At 37.1% G+C, this 16,402-nt stretch overlaps 1 protein-coding gene across 1 annotated transcript; it reads right to left on the reverse strand.

Annotated features, from left to right (window-relative positions):
- Positions 1 to 3,497: 3,497 nt before the first annotated feature.
- Positions 3,498 to 10,866, reverse strand: LOC107202747 (cytosolic beta-glucosidase-like). Its single transcript, XM_015623669.1, has 3 exons — positions 10,846 to 10,866; positions 7,952 to 8,024; positions 3,498 to 3,820 (listed from the first exon to the last, which is right to left on the reverse strand). The coding sequence occupies exons 1-3, from the start codon at positions 10,864 to 10,866 to the stop codon at positions 3,498 to 3,500; spliced, it is 417 nt and encodes a 138-aa protein (XP_015479155.1).
- Between the last annotated feature and the right edge of the window lie 5,536 nt (positions 10,867 to 16,402).

A 16,402-nucleotide genomic window follows, 5' to 3' on the forward strand; every position in this document is an offset into this window, starting at 1 on the left:
AATTTTTGTGGGTCATTAGACTACCACACATGCTTTTAAGACATAGGTGCTTGTGAAATACCTATCTCAAGGCCTTGCTGTATTGAAACACAGAACTGAGAAATGTCTACACAACTAAAAAACACAGCAAAAAGTAGTAGGAGGAAGACTAAATTGCAAAAGTTAATAAAATGTATGCTTAGGAGGTTATGTATGGCTTAGATCATTATTCTTAACAGTTTCTGAACCAGAGGTTTTGTTTAATCCAAAGCGGGAAATTTGTTCTGTTTTTCTATTATATATTCCTTGGTATTTTCAGGTTCAGGTTACTGTGTATTGATGTTTGAAAATGCCAACACAGAATGCCATACTACCTTCTTCTTAAAAGGACACTATTAGACTTCAATTTAACCCAACTTCAAATGACTGATCTTAGGGATTCCTGCCAAATAGCTTTTTTAAGACAACATTTACTGCAGCAATCAATTATGAACCCCGGATTTAGACAGTGCCTTCTCCTAAACAAACAGGTGCATACACATCCCTTAGCACAGCAAGACTCAATAAGATTGTTTACAAAGTAATTCACAGTAAATCTCACATGTAGTTTGCTTTTCCTTCTGAATGCAGCACCAGAAAAACACATTTAATTCTGAGGAGATGTGTGCCTGTGCCTGAGAATGCACCCATGCAAAAGAGAAAGGAATATACTGGAACTTAAATTTTGAAAAACGAATTCTTGCAATTTGCAATCACAATTAGCAGCAAATACACTGTGTTACTCCAGCTTTTGAATGGGGTTCTATTTGTCTTCAGTGGGATTAGGTGTGTGTGTTAACTCTTTGCTGATGAGACTACAAGGTTTGCTACATAAGATTAAACTGGGAAAAAAGAGATCCTTTGCTGCTATGGGATCCTGTCCTCCCATATTCAACCCCTACCAAGAAGACACTAGCATTTCTCATCCTAATTCTCAGATTATAAATTATATAGTACAATTTATAACATTTTAGTGCAACCAGCTATCATTTATTTTTTACATCTCAATTAAACACCTATATTGGAAAAGATTTATGCCTTTTGTTGGAAAATGAAGAGAAATAGAACTTCATGCCTGAAAAATGTGAATGTCTAGTGAAAATTCCAGGTTGTCTCATGCCTTCCAGAGTAGGCTGACTTAGTTTCTCTGGGTGTATCTGTAAGTCTGGTAGAAGCAGAAATACAGAAGAAGACATCCTTCTGAGGAAGTATATAAGGATTTTGTTACCAAATAACAAACAAATAACAAAGTTTTCATAACCCCAAACTTTGGGATTGCAGATATTAAGGAGCAGTTTTTCAGTAGAAAGTGAAGGATGGTCCTTTTCTCCTTTCTATCATCTCTTCCCCTTCATGCTGAAGTGAGGTATAACATCAGATTCTCACAGACTCAATATCCCCCTGTCTACAACTTCTGACTTCTTCTGCACTCACACCTAATGTTTAGCAGCTCATTTATTCTGCTCAGGGCACCTTCTAGGGTAAAAACAATTGTACAAAAATACTTTTAAAACTTGGTGTAAGCTTTAAGCTAAAACCTGACACATCTTAGGAACAATACATCTACAACATCACTGCTTGAAAAGACCCTACCTCCACCAAGATAGAAACAGAATGGTTTTAAAGGTTTTCAAATGTCCTACATCTTAGGTGTGAAATTGGTAGTGAATCAGTTGGTGTGAATGATTTTATTTGAAAGGACATTGCTTTAAGCTTTCTAATTCTTCACATGCTCTTTGCAAAAATGTTTATACAGAAGATGATGGCCTTTCCATGCTATGCAGTTACAATTGCTTCAACAGATCACTGCACAGGAGAAGTGAACTCCTGCCTAATGAAAGCTGGCCTACTTGGAGTTCTGCCAATGCCCTTTCGTTAAATGTAAAGTTCATAATATTAATCAGGCAACTGCTTATACTGGGGATTCTGAAATTACAGCTGAGTTTTGTCAAAATGTTAGCTTTCCTTACCAAGTGCATTCAGAATGTCTGCTTGCTATCTCCCACTCTGACAACTAAATAAAAAAGCCCATTCAGCAGGCAGCTTGCTGAGGTTTTACAGTGCCTGCAGCCCCAGCTGAAGGAATATCGGTACAAGAAAGAAAACCACAACGACTCAGCCAAATTTAAATTCAACACACCACAAAAAGCATTCCGAGGGAAAGACAAGCTGTGCCAGTGAAAGTGGGCCACGTATTGTAAATTTTGGTGGCAAAGAAAAAGCTTCAATTCAAGCCTCTCTGGGATACTGGCTCATGTATCTGGCATACTCTGCAGGGAAAAATGCCTGGTTGGTCTGTTTGCAGCAGATTTACCAGCCCCCCTTTTCTGAAATCTTGCAACAAAGGCTCCTCCACTCTCTGGTGAAAACCTTAATCTGCAGGATGCAGAGGATAGGCTGCTGTCTACTGAACAGCCAAGCTCTACATGACCAAAATTCGCAGAAAGAGATTGCTTCTGCTGGTACTATCCTAGTACAGATAAGGCTAACCTGAAGAGTATTTTCTAAGAAATCCTATCCTTTGTAACCTTCCATCATTGCAATCTTCAAACCAGGAGAAAAAAGGAATTGCCAAGGCAAACACTGTCTTAGAAGTATAAAGATATAGATATATATATATATATATATATATATCATCTTGGAGATGCAGAAGAGTAGGAAGCAGAATTGAGATTCAGAAGTTCATTCAAATATACTTTTCTTTCTTTCTCCTTGGAACATTATCCTCACAGTGTACAAGAGATCTCAGCCAGCTTCTTTGATTCTCCCATCATTTCAGCTTCAGTTGCTTTTATTCTTTATAATTCTCTTAATTTCTTCTTTCTTCCATTTCCTCTGTTCTGTAGGCACAACTGCCCTTTCCTGTTTTTTCCTAGTGGGTGACCTTAAGCTCTTCCCCAGTCCACACCAATGGAATTAAAATAAATTAATCAGAAGTTAAACAAATTTTGTATCTGACTTCTAGCAATCTGACTAGTTTATTTATGTGCTGTATCCCTTTACACATACACACTGCCTGCTGAGACTGTGAAAACTCTTCTTTTCAGTTTCTGTTTGCCAGAGAACTAAGCATAGCTCCTATCAGTGTGAAGAATCCTCTCTAATTTGCTGAAGAAAAATGTCTGGGAAAAGTATGTCCCTCAGTGCAAACTAGTCAATGTGAAGTTCAGCACATTGGAGTATACTGATAAACTATCTAAATGCACTTGCCAAATAAGATAACTTGTCTATTGTAAGCCATCCAAAAATATTCTCATGGCTAGGATCCCTGTAAGTATAAACATTCTGATGAAGCAAAATGATTTAGAGTTACAATTAAAAAAACTGGAGTAAGCAAAAAGATACATAGGAAACATAATAATAATCCTATCCCAGAAGATTGTGCTATCCGAGGGGATCTAGAATATTAATTAGTAAGTTGTTGAAAACCTATAAAAAATCATCCCATAATTACTCTGAAAAAAGTTGCAATTTCAAAGCTACACTGCAGAATAGCATACTGGATTAATTATGCCAGACTGCAGCAATAACCTTGAATTAAAGCTGCAACCTTCTATTTTTAAGAAACAATTGCGTTTCTGGTTGATGAAACCTGTCGTCCCATCAGGTAACAGACGTGACCAGGAAAGAGAAAAGCAATAATGAGTCAATCCAAGCTGTTTGATACATTTCAAATCTTCCTCCCACAGAGTGTAGCTGCCACAAGCTACATCACCAGTCTGGTTCTTGAAAACTCGATCTCCTCCCTGATGGGTGAATATGTCCCAGACATTAGGGCCCTTTCCATCTGCATTCCAGCCTTCTGCCTGAAAAACAAAACTTGGTCATTACACTTTTGACATCAAAAGACATATGTTGCAAATAAATAATTTATCACAAAGTAGGTGCAAATCCCTGAAAATCCCATGGGCAAATTGAGAAGTATTCTCTACCCAGTCCTTATATTATTTTAAGTAACTAGGAACTTTTAAGCATTAGTATACATTTGCATTAGTTTTCGCATTTATTCACATTTTTACTTGCTGCTAATTATTTGAAAATTCTGTTTTAAAAAAGCATTCAGACTTCTAACACTCTTCATACTTCCTTAGCCAAAAAATCAGATGTTTGCCACTCTTGAGATACTACAGGTTTTCACAAAGGGCATTTTCTAATGCAGCTTCCATCCATAAATGTAAAAGATCAGTCCATATCAAAGAAAGCCTTTAGGGTATGAGAAATACATCCAGCAAATAGGCACTTATGGCTTTCAGGATACCCTTTGAAAATCTTGACAGTTTGTTAAAAAGAAAGGAATGCCATTATGAGCCATGGCCCTAGGCATATACAAACTGAATTAATAACACAGCTCTACAAAACTTCTGCTTTTTGTTTAGCCAGACATTCACAGAAATTAATTTTGAATGTTCAAAAGCACTGCACAATTTCCCCCAAACTTTCAGAGTTCTAGAATAGTTCTTCACAATTCTAAAATTGAGGTACACAGATTACCATTAAAATATTCAAAATTTAGCTGTTGTCTGAGACCTAACAACATATAATATTTGATTTTAATAAATGCACCTCTCTTCATTACAAGTTTCTTTGTCTTTCCTGAGCCATGCTATAGCTGAGGCAAACATTACATTTTTTTTCTGTGGAGAGCTCTGTAAACTTACTTCCCTCTGTAAACCCCTGTAAAGTGTGATTTAATCATAAAATTGCAATTAACCTCAAAATGGCCAACCTCATTTACCACCACGATTTTTCAGAGTCCTAGTGAACACACTGTTCCAGCGTTATTCTTTAAAAACTAAAATGACATTGTGTGTTAAAATTATGTATGAATTAAATATCAGTTGGATTATAAGATTAATAACTATATAATAGCTACATATCAATCCTCAATAAAAGTGTTTTAATAATCAATTAGTATCATAGAAATTAGAGATGGAGGAGAACTATTAGGAGGTCATTGAGTCCATCCCCTGCCAATGCAAGATTGCTCCCTTAAGTATATTCGGTACTTAATATACATCTGTCTTATTAAATCTAAGTTTAATGCAAGGTTAAGCATATTGAAGACACTTAATTTAAAGCATTACTAAAATCTGTAATATCACTTCTATAACCTAGCTTTTCAGAGATCATCGTCACATTTCATGGTCTTTACAGAATTTTATTGCAGCACACGAACACCCATACATCTACATTTGGTTGGTCAGTAAATTAAATTTTACATGGGACAACCTTCAAAGTAGGTCAAATTTTAGAACAAGACAGTTTGAGTTTTTCTTAATCTCAGATTTTATGATAGACTTGGTGGTCTGTCTGTATGCTCCTCAGAAAAATACAATACTACAAGTTTTCTGAATCCTGCTTCAAATTTCAAACATGTCTGCTGAAATAAATAGTCATCTGAGAGAAGTGCAGAAAATAACAAATAGCAGTAATTCTTTGATGCCACCTAGGATTTTGAAGCCTTTAAGAGCAGGCTTCCTGCACCGTATTGATTCGGTACAGCTCTCTTTTCAGTACCATTGGAGTGAAGGGACACAAAAGCTGCCATAACAGGCAGTTAACACACCTTTGGTTAAGAATTGGCATCCAGAGCAGAGGCTGAATGTTCCCTCTTTTTTGTCTGCCTTCTTCCAGCAAAGGAAGTGAGAGGGAGGAGGAGAAACATTTGATTTTCATCAGTCTAACAGTACTACTCCAGTGGTCATTAGCCACTGTAAAGCCCTGAGTGGGGCTGTAGCAAACAGACCCATTTTCAAGCACTCCTGACACTGTTCAAAGAGACTTCTCTGTACAGCACCGAGCATCTGAGCCACCTGACAGAGTGAAGGAAGGAATCCAGCCGAGGCAACAGAAAGCTCTAGCTACACTAACACATGCTGCTGAGCCACAATTAGACTGCAGAGCCCTGCTCTGCTTCAATGAACCAAGCTTGCACCTCTAAGCTTGCTCAGAATCTCCCATGCTACACACCACTCCATAGTGTAGGCATAACTGGAGTGAGCCTTGAGGCCAGGAAAGAACAGTGATGAGGAACTGATTTTACATTTAAAATACTAAGGCGTGAATTGGATACCAAATCAGCACGTGACATGCCATCAAATTAATAATATAAATTATGATGATACATGTTCCCCATACTCTGCAATTATTACAAGAGAAAGAAATGTAACGCTTTTCCAGCTAGTGAAGCTCCTAAAGCAGGAATATTACTGATCAGAGTATTTAAGTTTTCATGTACTTTTCCAAATACACTTTTTCTTTAATTCAGCTGTCCTTTAACCTTTGGGAATGAAATTTTCTTGACCTGGTCTCTGATCAAAAAGTGTAATTTTGTTTGAATTAACGCATTTCCATTATTTGGCATATGAAAGAAGTGAAGAAAACCACTTTTACCATTAGAAGAATTTTCTTGCAACTTTTCCCAAAAAAAACATAAAAAGTAGGGAAAAAAATCAAGCACAGAGTTGAAATTTAGCATAGAAATGGCCCTCAGTAAGAAGAAGTGCTTTTGAATGTTCTGGTGCAAATTGATTTTGATTTGACTGAGTCATGAACCTTTGAAATCTGCACTTTGAGCATGCAGAGTACAATTGGTATGATTTTTTAGCGCTTTGAAATATACAGAGTGGAGAAGGTTGTGCTGTGCATAAATACATAGCTGACAGTAAAAAATAAAGTAGCCTGTCAGCTCGTGCCTCTTCCACTGTGTATCTTGTGAAATGCACAGCAACTGAGTTTGGACTCTGCAAGAACTATTGCTTCAATCATGATGCCTCTAAGTCGGAAGCTGCACAGCCTCTGAAGCTTTCAGGAGAAGGAATTCCCTGTTGAGTTTCTTACTTCTGCAGGAAAAGGGTCATTTGAGTAGTGTCTAGACCATATTATAGATTTTTTTTTTTTATGTTTTCCCCACTCAGAAGCCTTAAGAAAGTTCATTAAAAATACATTAAGAGAACATTAAAGTTGCACATCTAACCACTCAAAAAGCAGGAAATTATAATGCACACACAATTCACATTTTAAAAATTATTTAGAAGAGCTTTGTGCATTGCAGGACTCGAGTTAGAATCTGGTCCAGAATATTGATTCCCTGGGAACTGCGAGCTGTGCAGTCTATTAGGTGAAGTGAACTGAGCTCGTTAAAAGATACTGAGCATGGGCAAGTACTCTCAGTTTCAGCAATAACCAAGAACTAAAGGCTACATCCTCAAAGACAATTTAGGATCTACAACTCCCATTTAGGTACTGAAATCAATGGGAGTTAAGTGCCTGTATGCTTCAGGGTATAATAGGAGAAAATCAGGTCTATATGTATTTTGAAGGTTTATAGAGACACATTTATGAAAGGATAAAGTTTGGACGGGTTATGGCTTTAGGTGTCCCTGTGTTTATATGTTTACATTCCCTAATCTGCAACATATTTTCATATTGTGCTGGGAAAATCCCTTCATCAGTCCCTCTATTCAGCTGGGAATATGACACATGTCCCTAGGGGACAGCCTCTACAAGTCCGTCTATTAACCTCTTGGTTCATTTTTCTTCATAATCTTTGGAGATGAGTTCCTAACTGAAGACTTCATGTGAGTATCAATATCTGATGAGGTAGTTCTCCCATCCAGTTTCAAAATAGCCAATAGCAATCTACTTGAACTAGCTCTACAGAAAGGATATACACAAGAAGTAGATGAAAAAATTACTTATAACTGCTTCCTCCCCCACAATAACTAGCTCCATTTTCATTACCTAGCCGTATTCCTGGGATTTGAAACATCTTTCACTCCTCAAGTCAGAAGTCTTTAAACAGAAGTGCTACATGGTTTTGCATCAGAAGTAGTATCTACATAACAAGGCAAAGATCAAACACTCTTCTTCCTGGATCCAGACTTTGTTCACTGAAAACTTCTTTAACACTTTGATAGCTAAAAATTGACACCTTCAATTTGATATGCTGCTGTAGCTGCAGCCCAAGCAAATCCAACTGGAAAAGCAATATCCTCCAGCACTGGCTGCAGAGGACAGGTGAATACACAGCATTATGTGTGCTGTGGAGATGTTGGTTTCATTTGCAGACAACACTTCCTGGCTTGATCACTCTTCCACCTGTTACAAGCAGATTCTATATGGAAGACAAAAATAAACTTCACACACTGAAGGGTAAGCCATGCACTTTGCATATCTCGGGATTAAAGCGGAGAGGTTCAGTCAGCTACCAGTGAAAGTGGAAAAGGCAGCAGTGGAAAAGACTAGGGTGGTCACAGTAAAAGGGCTCCTCCTAGTACAAAGAATTAATGCACAAAACAGGTCGCTCTTTCCCTTCACTTGCATCTCAACTCCCATCTCCCATACAGAGAACTTTCTGGACCCTCTGTTCAACGTAATTCCTTTAGCCACCAGACATAAAATAATTTCCACCTCTTCCAGTAAGCTTCAAAAACCAGCTCCTCTTCTTTCCTGATATCAAAATTAATTTTTCTTTCTCTTCCAACACCAGGAGAACTTGCCTGCAGTAGCTGAAAAAGGATATTTTAGCCACTACGTTTTGCAGTGGAAACCAATTAATAGATGAGCAAGATTTGTATGGGAGTACAGACACAACAGCTATCTTTCTCCTTCTTTAAAACCCCGTAGATGCTCATTTTTCTAGACCAGCAATGACAACCTTATGGCATGTGTGCCAGAATCGGCATCTGCAAAACAGCCCTCAGGTCTTTTCCTCTACCTTCTGTCAATGCTGTTACTGCTCTCCTGTCAGCAGACTGAAAAGGGAGCAGCAGCAGGAGGAGAGTCAGGTAACAAGTGGGATAGGTTGAAAGTAGTTTATTGTCCCTCTCCAGAAAACTGCAACACCTGGCACACTAGATGGCACTACTGCAAATTTTTTTTATTTTTTTTTAATTTTTTTTTATTTACTGGTGCTTTTCCCTCACTTATTATAACACTGCATGTGCACTGCTTTTGCCAAGGTCAGTATCAGCTCATATTGGACTGCTGTAATATATGACCACTATTCTTCTTTACTCCACTTACCTCTATCTGAGGTAAGAGAATCTCTTGATTTTAAAATCCTTCTGGGTGAGGACCTACTTCTGCAAAGCATTATACATGTAACTGACATTTTCTTTGATAATAAAAGTAAGAAACCTTACTCTACATAGGAAAGCCACTAATACAGTCAGTGCACATACTTTTGCCAAGAATGCACACAATAAAAGAATCAACCTCTTAGAAAAAAATGAATTCCTTTGTAAAGACACAGGGAAGCTGATTTAATTCCAAAACGAATATTGCAGAACCAGACAGTGCAGATGCAATGCAAAATAAATCGGGCTTTCACAGCAGGAATGTATTTCCTCAAGTGTCTTTCAGAGGAAAGGTAAAAGCCCCCTGAATACAAAGGAACAAAGAGGGAAATGAGGCACAACATACTAATTTGTTCCCAAAACACATGCTGACACGTGGCCTAGGCAAACATTCATATCCTTCATGTGTATTATACAGATAATCAAAAATCAATGAAATGGACTAGTCAATGTTCTCTTGTTGGTACACCATCCTCAGGCTTTCATCTGCAAGATAAGGACAGTTAACAGTAAAACTCACTAGGGCCACCTTAAATCATGATTAATGAGTATTAATGGACCAGAGTAATAATGCTCATTTTTTACATCATTAAATGTTACTGGTAGGCACCTTTGAAAATATAACATTGAATCATTTTCCTGAGAATAATACAACTCAGTTTCACAGGAGATATAATATAAATGTAACTCAATAATAGGGGGAGAGGGGCAGATAGGCCCAATAAAAAGTTTTATAAAAATGCTTAAGTATTAAAACAAGGCTAAAAAGTGTCACTGTTGATTCCCTATCAGGAATCAACAGAGATGGGTTTTGAGAGAGACTGAGTAGGAAGAAAATATTCCATAAGCAGTCTGGGGGAGCATGAAAAAAATCTTCCTCAGAGGTTAAGTCAGATTCACAATAATGAGATCCCAGGTTATGTGAGGTAAGTAGGCAGATTCTGAAAGAACCAGGACTTCAGAATTCTGAGAAGCTGTGCTAAAAGCAACTAAGATCAAACTTTTCTGGCAACCCAGTTTCTACATTTGTGATCCCACTTCTGGTTGTATTTCTGGATTCATAAATCACTCCTTACTGCAGTGGTGTGACTGGAAATCACATCTTCATTAGACCCTCTCCATGGCTTCAAGGATGCACCCACCTTCTTACTCTGATCATTTTCCCTACATGTAACAAATAATCTGGCTGCAATGTGAATTTTAGTATTTCACTGTCCCACTGTTTTATTGTCCAACACATACAGATATGTTTCTCTTTAGGAGAACTCTAGAGCTCTATCTAGAGGCATTATTTTTCCAGCCTACATTTAAGGCCTTTACATCTGCACTGGCACATATGTAACCAAGTGAGCTCAAGCCAAGTATTTGTAAGGAAAAAGCAAGCAGTATCCAAATGCACTTGGACAAAGATTTTTTTGTCAAGTCAATAAAAAGCATGAGTAATTGGCCCTGATAATACATGTTAGTAACTAACTTTACAAAATGCAAGATATTTTATTAAGGTGAAAGAAGAATAGATTTTGGTGTTGGACTTTCAGTCATGTGGGGCTAATTATTATCAGAGGAATTGTATCCTGTCAAAAGGAGATTTTCCTGACTGAATTGATGTTTCCTATTGTAAATATCCTATTCCTATTATTAATAGTATTTACTATGGAGTTTAGAAATTAAATTTTGAAAGGGTGGTGAAAATTAAAATCTTGTTCTTGAAATTTTAAACCATGCATGGAGCAGTAGAAAGACATACCTTCTTTGGAAGCAAGACCATGTCTCTCAAACAGCCAAAGATAGAAGTTCATATACTTCTGTGAGTTCTCTTTGTAATTGTTACTCATAAATTTAGCTTCTCTCTGCGGCAACATAATAGAGCAGCTATTGAGAAACAAATTTACTAAAACACTTTAAAGTCTGCCAGACAAACTTGATTTTTTTAATAGTAATACAAAATTCATGAGTAGGGAGCAGAGGATATACTGTGGTATGTCTGACTTCTGCCATATACTGTTTTCTTTAAGATATTTTAGCACTGGGCTTAAGGTGTTCTCAGTTAAGTTATGGAGACACCATACTGACTTACACCGTGACTGAACTCATAGAGAACTCATAACTTTGATTCTCTAAATTAAGCCTTAATTAGAAGCCTCTCCTGGATTGTTGATTAGCCTTTCTTCTCCCATCACCAATTCTGTCAAAATTCTGTTCCCAAACTTAAATCAAATTGGAAATGAACTATCATGTTGACTGAAATGAAGGGTGATGACAAACAATGAAGGGTAATGATAAACAATAAGTTTGAAGGGAGGCATTTAGTGCAGTACACAAAGATTAGTATTACTTCGGATCTCATTTAATAGCTTCAATAATGAGCTAGAAGAGGGAGTAAATGGTACATTAATGAAATCTGCAGATCTATTAAACTAGGAGGAGCTGAGCACGCTGCTGAAAATGGAGAAATAATTCAAGGGTTCTTGGGAAGATTAGAAACACATGCAGAATACTGCAATGGGATTCCATTTCGAAAACAGATGAATAATATTTTGGTAAAAAATCAACAGATGGTAACAGGTAAAAATCTGGAGAGCTGTAATGCTGGAAGAGATTTAAAATTAAGAACATCAGGAAAACTAGGCAGGAATCTGTAACTGAGCAGTAGATAGAAATTGTGAAATTTGGGCAAAACTATTAAAGAATAAGTAAACAAGTAATGACTCATCTTAAAGCAGGTCTACAATCATCAGTTCTTTTCTGTTTATAGCATGGGCATTGGAAAAACAGACTATCAGTCAGATGGTTAGAGATTTTACAGCTATGGTACTTTTTCCTGGAAGAAAACTTAAAAGTAAGCCATTCATGTAACAGTGTTGTCCTTCATAAAGTGAATGTCATAAGAGTGAGCCACTGGCTAAAAAAACATAAAAAAGCCCAAGACTGAAAAAATAAAATATTCTCCCACTGCTTCTGGTAATTGCATCATGCAGCTTGAATTTTTTGATATTCCTGAGGAAACTGCCGATGGATTGCCAGCTGCTATGAGCTTTCCAATACCAGATATATGTGCACAATATCTTGGAGACCTAAAGCTAGTTGTGAGCAAGTTAGCTGCACTTGGGGAGCTCACACAAATTAATCTTGCTCGAACTAACTTACACAAACTATAGTGGAGGGCCAAACTAGTGTTACATCACTCCCTGAACCAGAAAAAGTCTCAGCAATTCAGTAAGGCAACAGCATTAGGATGTATAATGAGTTTGTAAAGTGATACTCCATATTGGCCATCAGTCTTCAGAAGTCCTTGATAGTTCTTGGATGTTGCAGGCAATTGTCCTTTATTGCTGAGTGCCTCCATAGTATTTTTAAGTGGGCTTGTCTGCTCAGGAGTTTGTCACTGTCACTGCATTGTGACACAACACTGAGTGCTCAGAGCAGGGTGTTGATCCACAGCTTTAAATTTGCACACTTCAGTAGAAAACCTGGCAAAACCTTTCATGTAAAACCATGCTCTGTTTATTTCTATCTTGGCATGTCGGGCTGTTCCATACTTCTGGATCACTCATCTTTTAGGTGAACAAGCTTAAAAACAATGAGTCATCAGGCAAAAATATCAGGATAAAACAGGGAAGATATATATATATATAAAACAACACAAAAAATACCAGTATAGGCAGGCCATCTGGTCTCTGTTTGCTGAGACAGCACCCTTTCACTGGTGTTTCAGGGAGAGCTCTCTAAATTTTCCAGAAACAGAGTTTCAAGATGCATGCAGAACTACCTACTGGCAAACATGTTTAATATGATTTTGCAGGCAAATATCTGCTGCAACTTACCAGTTTGGCTACAACCAGTTATAGAGACACATCTGAATGATTTCAGCTGAACTTGCTAACATTTTTTAAATAGAAGGCAAAGTGCTACACATGTTTGCAAGTGGCAAAATCTCCCTATTTATGCCTACAGATTTGTAGGCTATTTTTCAACACAGTTAATTCTTCAAAATCATGTGTACAGAATCTTCACTTAGTATACTAAGTGAATATATACACATATTATATATACATACTTAGTTTTGCTTCAAACTCAGTATGTCTCATTTTTTACACTAGGTGCACTTCAAAATCCCAGCAACTTATTACCTCTGGAACATAATTTAAGTCCCCACAACAAGAAGTCAAATTTGGCTCACTTGAAAATGTAGGTCAAGTATCTGTTTGTTTTGCTTTTTCTGAAACTTCTCCCATCTTAACAGGTAAATCATATTTACCCTTAGAAACTTGTCATAGTACTTGGTTTTTATTGCTGTAAGATTATGATGTCTTATTCTCCCATTCTAACATTATTCTCCCATTCTAGCATTTCCAGCTTACATACTTCCTAGCACAGGAATATCTTTTCTTTCTTCTGACTCCACATGCCATCAACAAGATGTGTGCTGACATCACATCACATGGCAGGGGTGGGGGGCTGAGGTGAAAACATTGCTGAGATGTTTGAATGCTTACAGGCACAATATCCATTGAAATCACTAACCAGAGCCAAACAAATTTGAAAGAAAACTGACATTTATGAGAATACATAGCTAAATAAATATTGGGGCTGCAACATGATGGAAAGCCTGAAAAGCTGGTGCAAGCACCAGGCACCAGAAACGCTTTTGGTGGTTTTTTTTTTTTTTCATTTATATGCAGGTTTTCTCACCAAAACATTAATACCCAAAATTTATTAACAATTTTTGGTGCCTTTTGATTTTTTTTTCTTTCAAGGTTTGGATTGTGGTGGGGTATGTCGTTTGTTTGGTTTTGGGGTGTTTTTAATAGTTTTTATTTATTTTAACACAGGCATAGAATAAACCAAAAAAGGATTCTGCCCAGACCAATTTTATATTGGGGATATATCGACAAAACAAAATTATTTCAATATTTTTAACATGTATAAAGTCCTGCTGAGTCCCACTAATTGTTTTCAGAATTAGTTGAAATAGTGCAACTAGTTTATACAGTGCTGAAACTGTATCTTTCATTTTCTTTTTCTTCCAGAAATGCTGTTTCTCAAGTCACTGACTATGACTAATGACATTGACTATGACTTTAGCAAATATGCTTGAAAATTCTTCCACCAGTCAGGATTAAAAAATCCCATTATATTAGTGCATTTACATAAAATTCACTTCCCTGTATCAGCAATATAGAACCATCTACTATAAAATGGCAGCACACTATGAGAGACAGTAGTTGATATTACTTTTCAAAAGATTTGTGCTACACTATTATCCTGTAAATATTTTTTTCCTTTTGCAATAAATACTATCCATGGTACTCCCTTTCATCCAGCAAAATAGCAATGAGCACTGTTGCTTGCACCTGGAAAAGGAGATGTACAACAGTACTTTAATTTGACAAAGTAATTCAAATACCTCTTTGAAATTCAGTAAACATGGGCTGTTTTTCAAACAACTTGAGTTTTATGCATACCTACGCACATATATATATATATATATACACACACACACACATATATATAGTCTTCCAAACAGTATTACAGATGTGCAGTGAAATCTCAGGACAATGTTATTCTGGAAATATCACAAAACATGTGACCCTGAAGCTAATCTAATAGAATAAAAGGAAAAAAAAATCAATTTAGCTGTTTAACATAGCTTTCTATTTCTTGATTTCAACACATAAAATAAAAAAGATTAAAGGATACAGTAGGCATAATGAGGCAGCACTGACCTTTTTACCATCAGAGAGGCTGTTTCCTTAATAAAGAAGTCACACAGATAAATACTGTCTCTCATTCAATTTAAGCTCTTTATATCGTCCCTCATATTTTAGCTTGGCATAGAGTAAACTGAACAATGACACAGTGTAGATGAAATCATACACATTTTTCCCCTTCTGACAAAATACTTCTGAATTTTATAATCACACACAAAAAAGTGGAGTTTATGGGTAAGCAAGTCTGTTTTTAGATCAAGCTCCTTTGATTCTCTCTTAATTGCCCTTCAGGCTAAACTGGTGAATACACCTAGTAATGGTCATTGTATGAAAGCTTTTGGCTGCTCAGTGATCAATATCCCATAGGAGGCAACAGTCAGAGTGCTGACGATGTGGACATTTGGCACACATCCACACTGAGCTCTTAGAAATGTTTTCACTTCCCCACATTCCCATGGAGGTCTGTAGATAAAAATATGTTTATGTAATTAAAAAACGACATCATGATCTGAGGCATAGATTGAGGTAGGGGAACAAAGGCAACCTTTTATTTTCTAGCCTTTGAAAAGCAGATTTTGCAAATTACCACTATTTGGAAGAATACATGTAGCAGCTTATTAAATGTATTTAAAATCTGTCCAATGGTGGTGCTACTACTCACATCACTCTCTTCTCAATCTGAGCCAAGGCAAGAAGTTGTAGCAATAGAAAGCTGTTACCTTTTATGTGGACCTTGCCATTGGTTGCAGTTGTTTCCTTGCCAAAGAGTGAGCAACTTTACATTGAGTTCCAAGTTGTCCAGCAGACTGTGCTCTACTGATTACCAATTATTTTATACTCTGTTTCTGGCCTGTTTTCATGATCTTAGCCTCAGTTTTGTTTTGGTTTGGCTTTTGCTTTTTTTTTTTTAAAAAAACAGCCTTTTTACATCCTTTGGCAGTAGCAGGAGAATGACAGGGGAACTTTTGTTTGGCCTCCAAATTTTAGCATGGAGCCTGCTCCAGCTCTGTAGGAGCAGTCCAACCCAGTTAATGAAAAGATGATGGGGGCTGAAGCACTCTCAAAGCAAACAGTATCCTTGGCAGATTATACAAGCAAATAGTAACAAGTTCTCTGCTGAGCTTATGTAATGTGTATTTCTTCTCCAAGGCTTACACTGGGTCCAAATGTATGGAAGCTTAATAGATGGGGCAAGGGAGGTAAGCTGACAAACATGTGTCATTGGTATCCCAATTATGATTCACTCCTCAGCCAGTGCCTAGAGTGCTAAAGCTATCTTGTTTCCTTTCTGCAGAAATCTCATGCTTTAGACACCTCAGATCCATATCACCCATATAATTTTGAGACTGAACAGAAAAAGGCAGCCAGACTTGTGGCCTGAAACAATGAAGAATAGATGCAATGGTTATTAGACGTCTTAAATGAATTATTTGCAAGGGCCCAGCTCTTGTTTAGCCTCAGACAGGTTAGAATATGCATTTCTCAATAACCAGATGGGTGTCTAAAGCAGCATGTATTGGTTATCCAATGCAGAACCCAAAAATTCCTCTTCTTTTTCTTGGCATCCTGGGTATCCTTTTGATAAAAAATGTA

The sequence above is a fragment of the Parus major genome, chromosome 4 (genome assembly GCF_001522545.3).
Source record: "Parus major isolate Abel chromosome 4, Parus_major1.1, whole genome shotgun sequence".
NCBI classification, from domain to species: Eukaryota; Metazoa; Chordata; class Aves; order Passeriformes; family Paridae; genus Parus; species Parus major.

Excerpts from the sequence above, each read along its gene's own strand:
- LOC107202747 (XM_015623669.1), bottom strand. The coding sequence starts at position 10,866 with ATGGTCTTGCTTCCAAAGAAG. Across the intron at positions 8,025-10,845 it reads TGGTCTTGCTTCCAAAGAAG|CCAGTGCTGGAGGATATTGC; the intron begins GTATGTCTTTCT and ends TGTCCTCTGCAG. Across the intron at positions 3,821-7,951 it reads AGCAGCATATCAAATTGAAG|AAGGCTGGAATGCAGATGGA; the intron begins GTGTCAATTTTT and ends TTTTTCAGGCAG.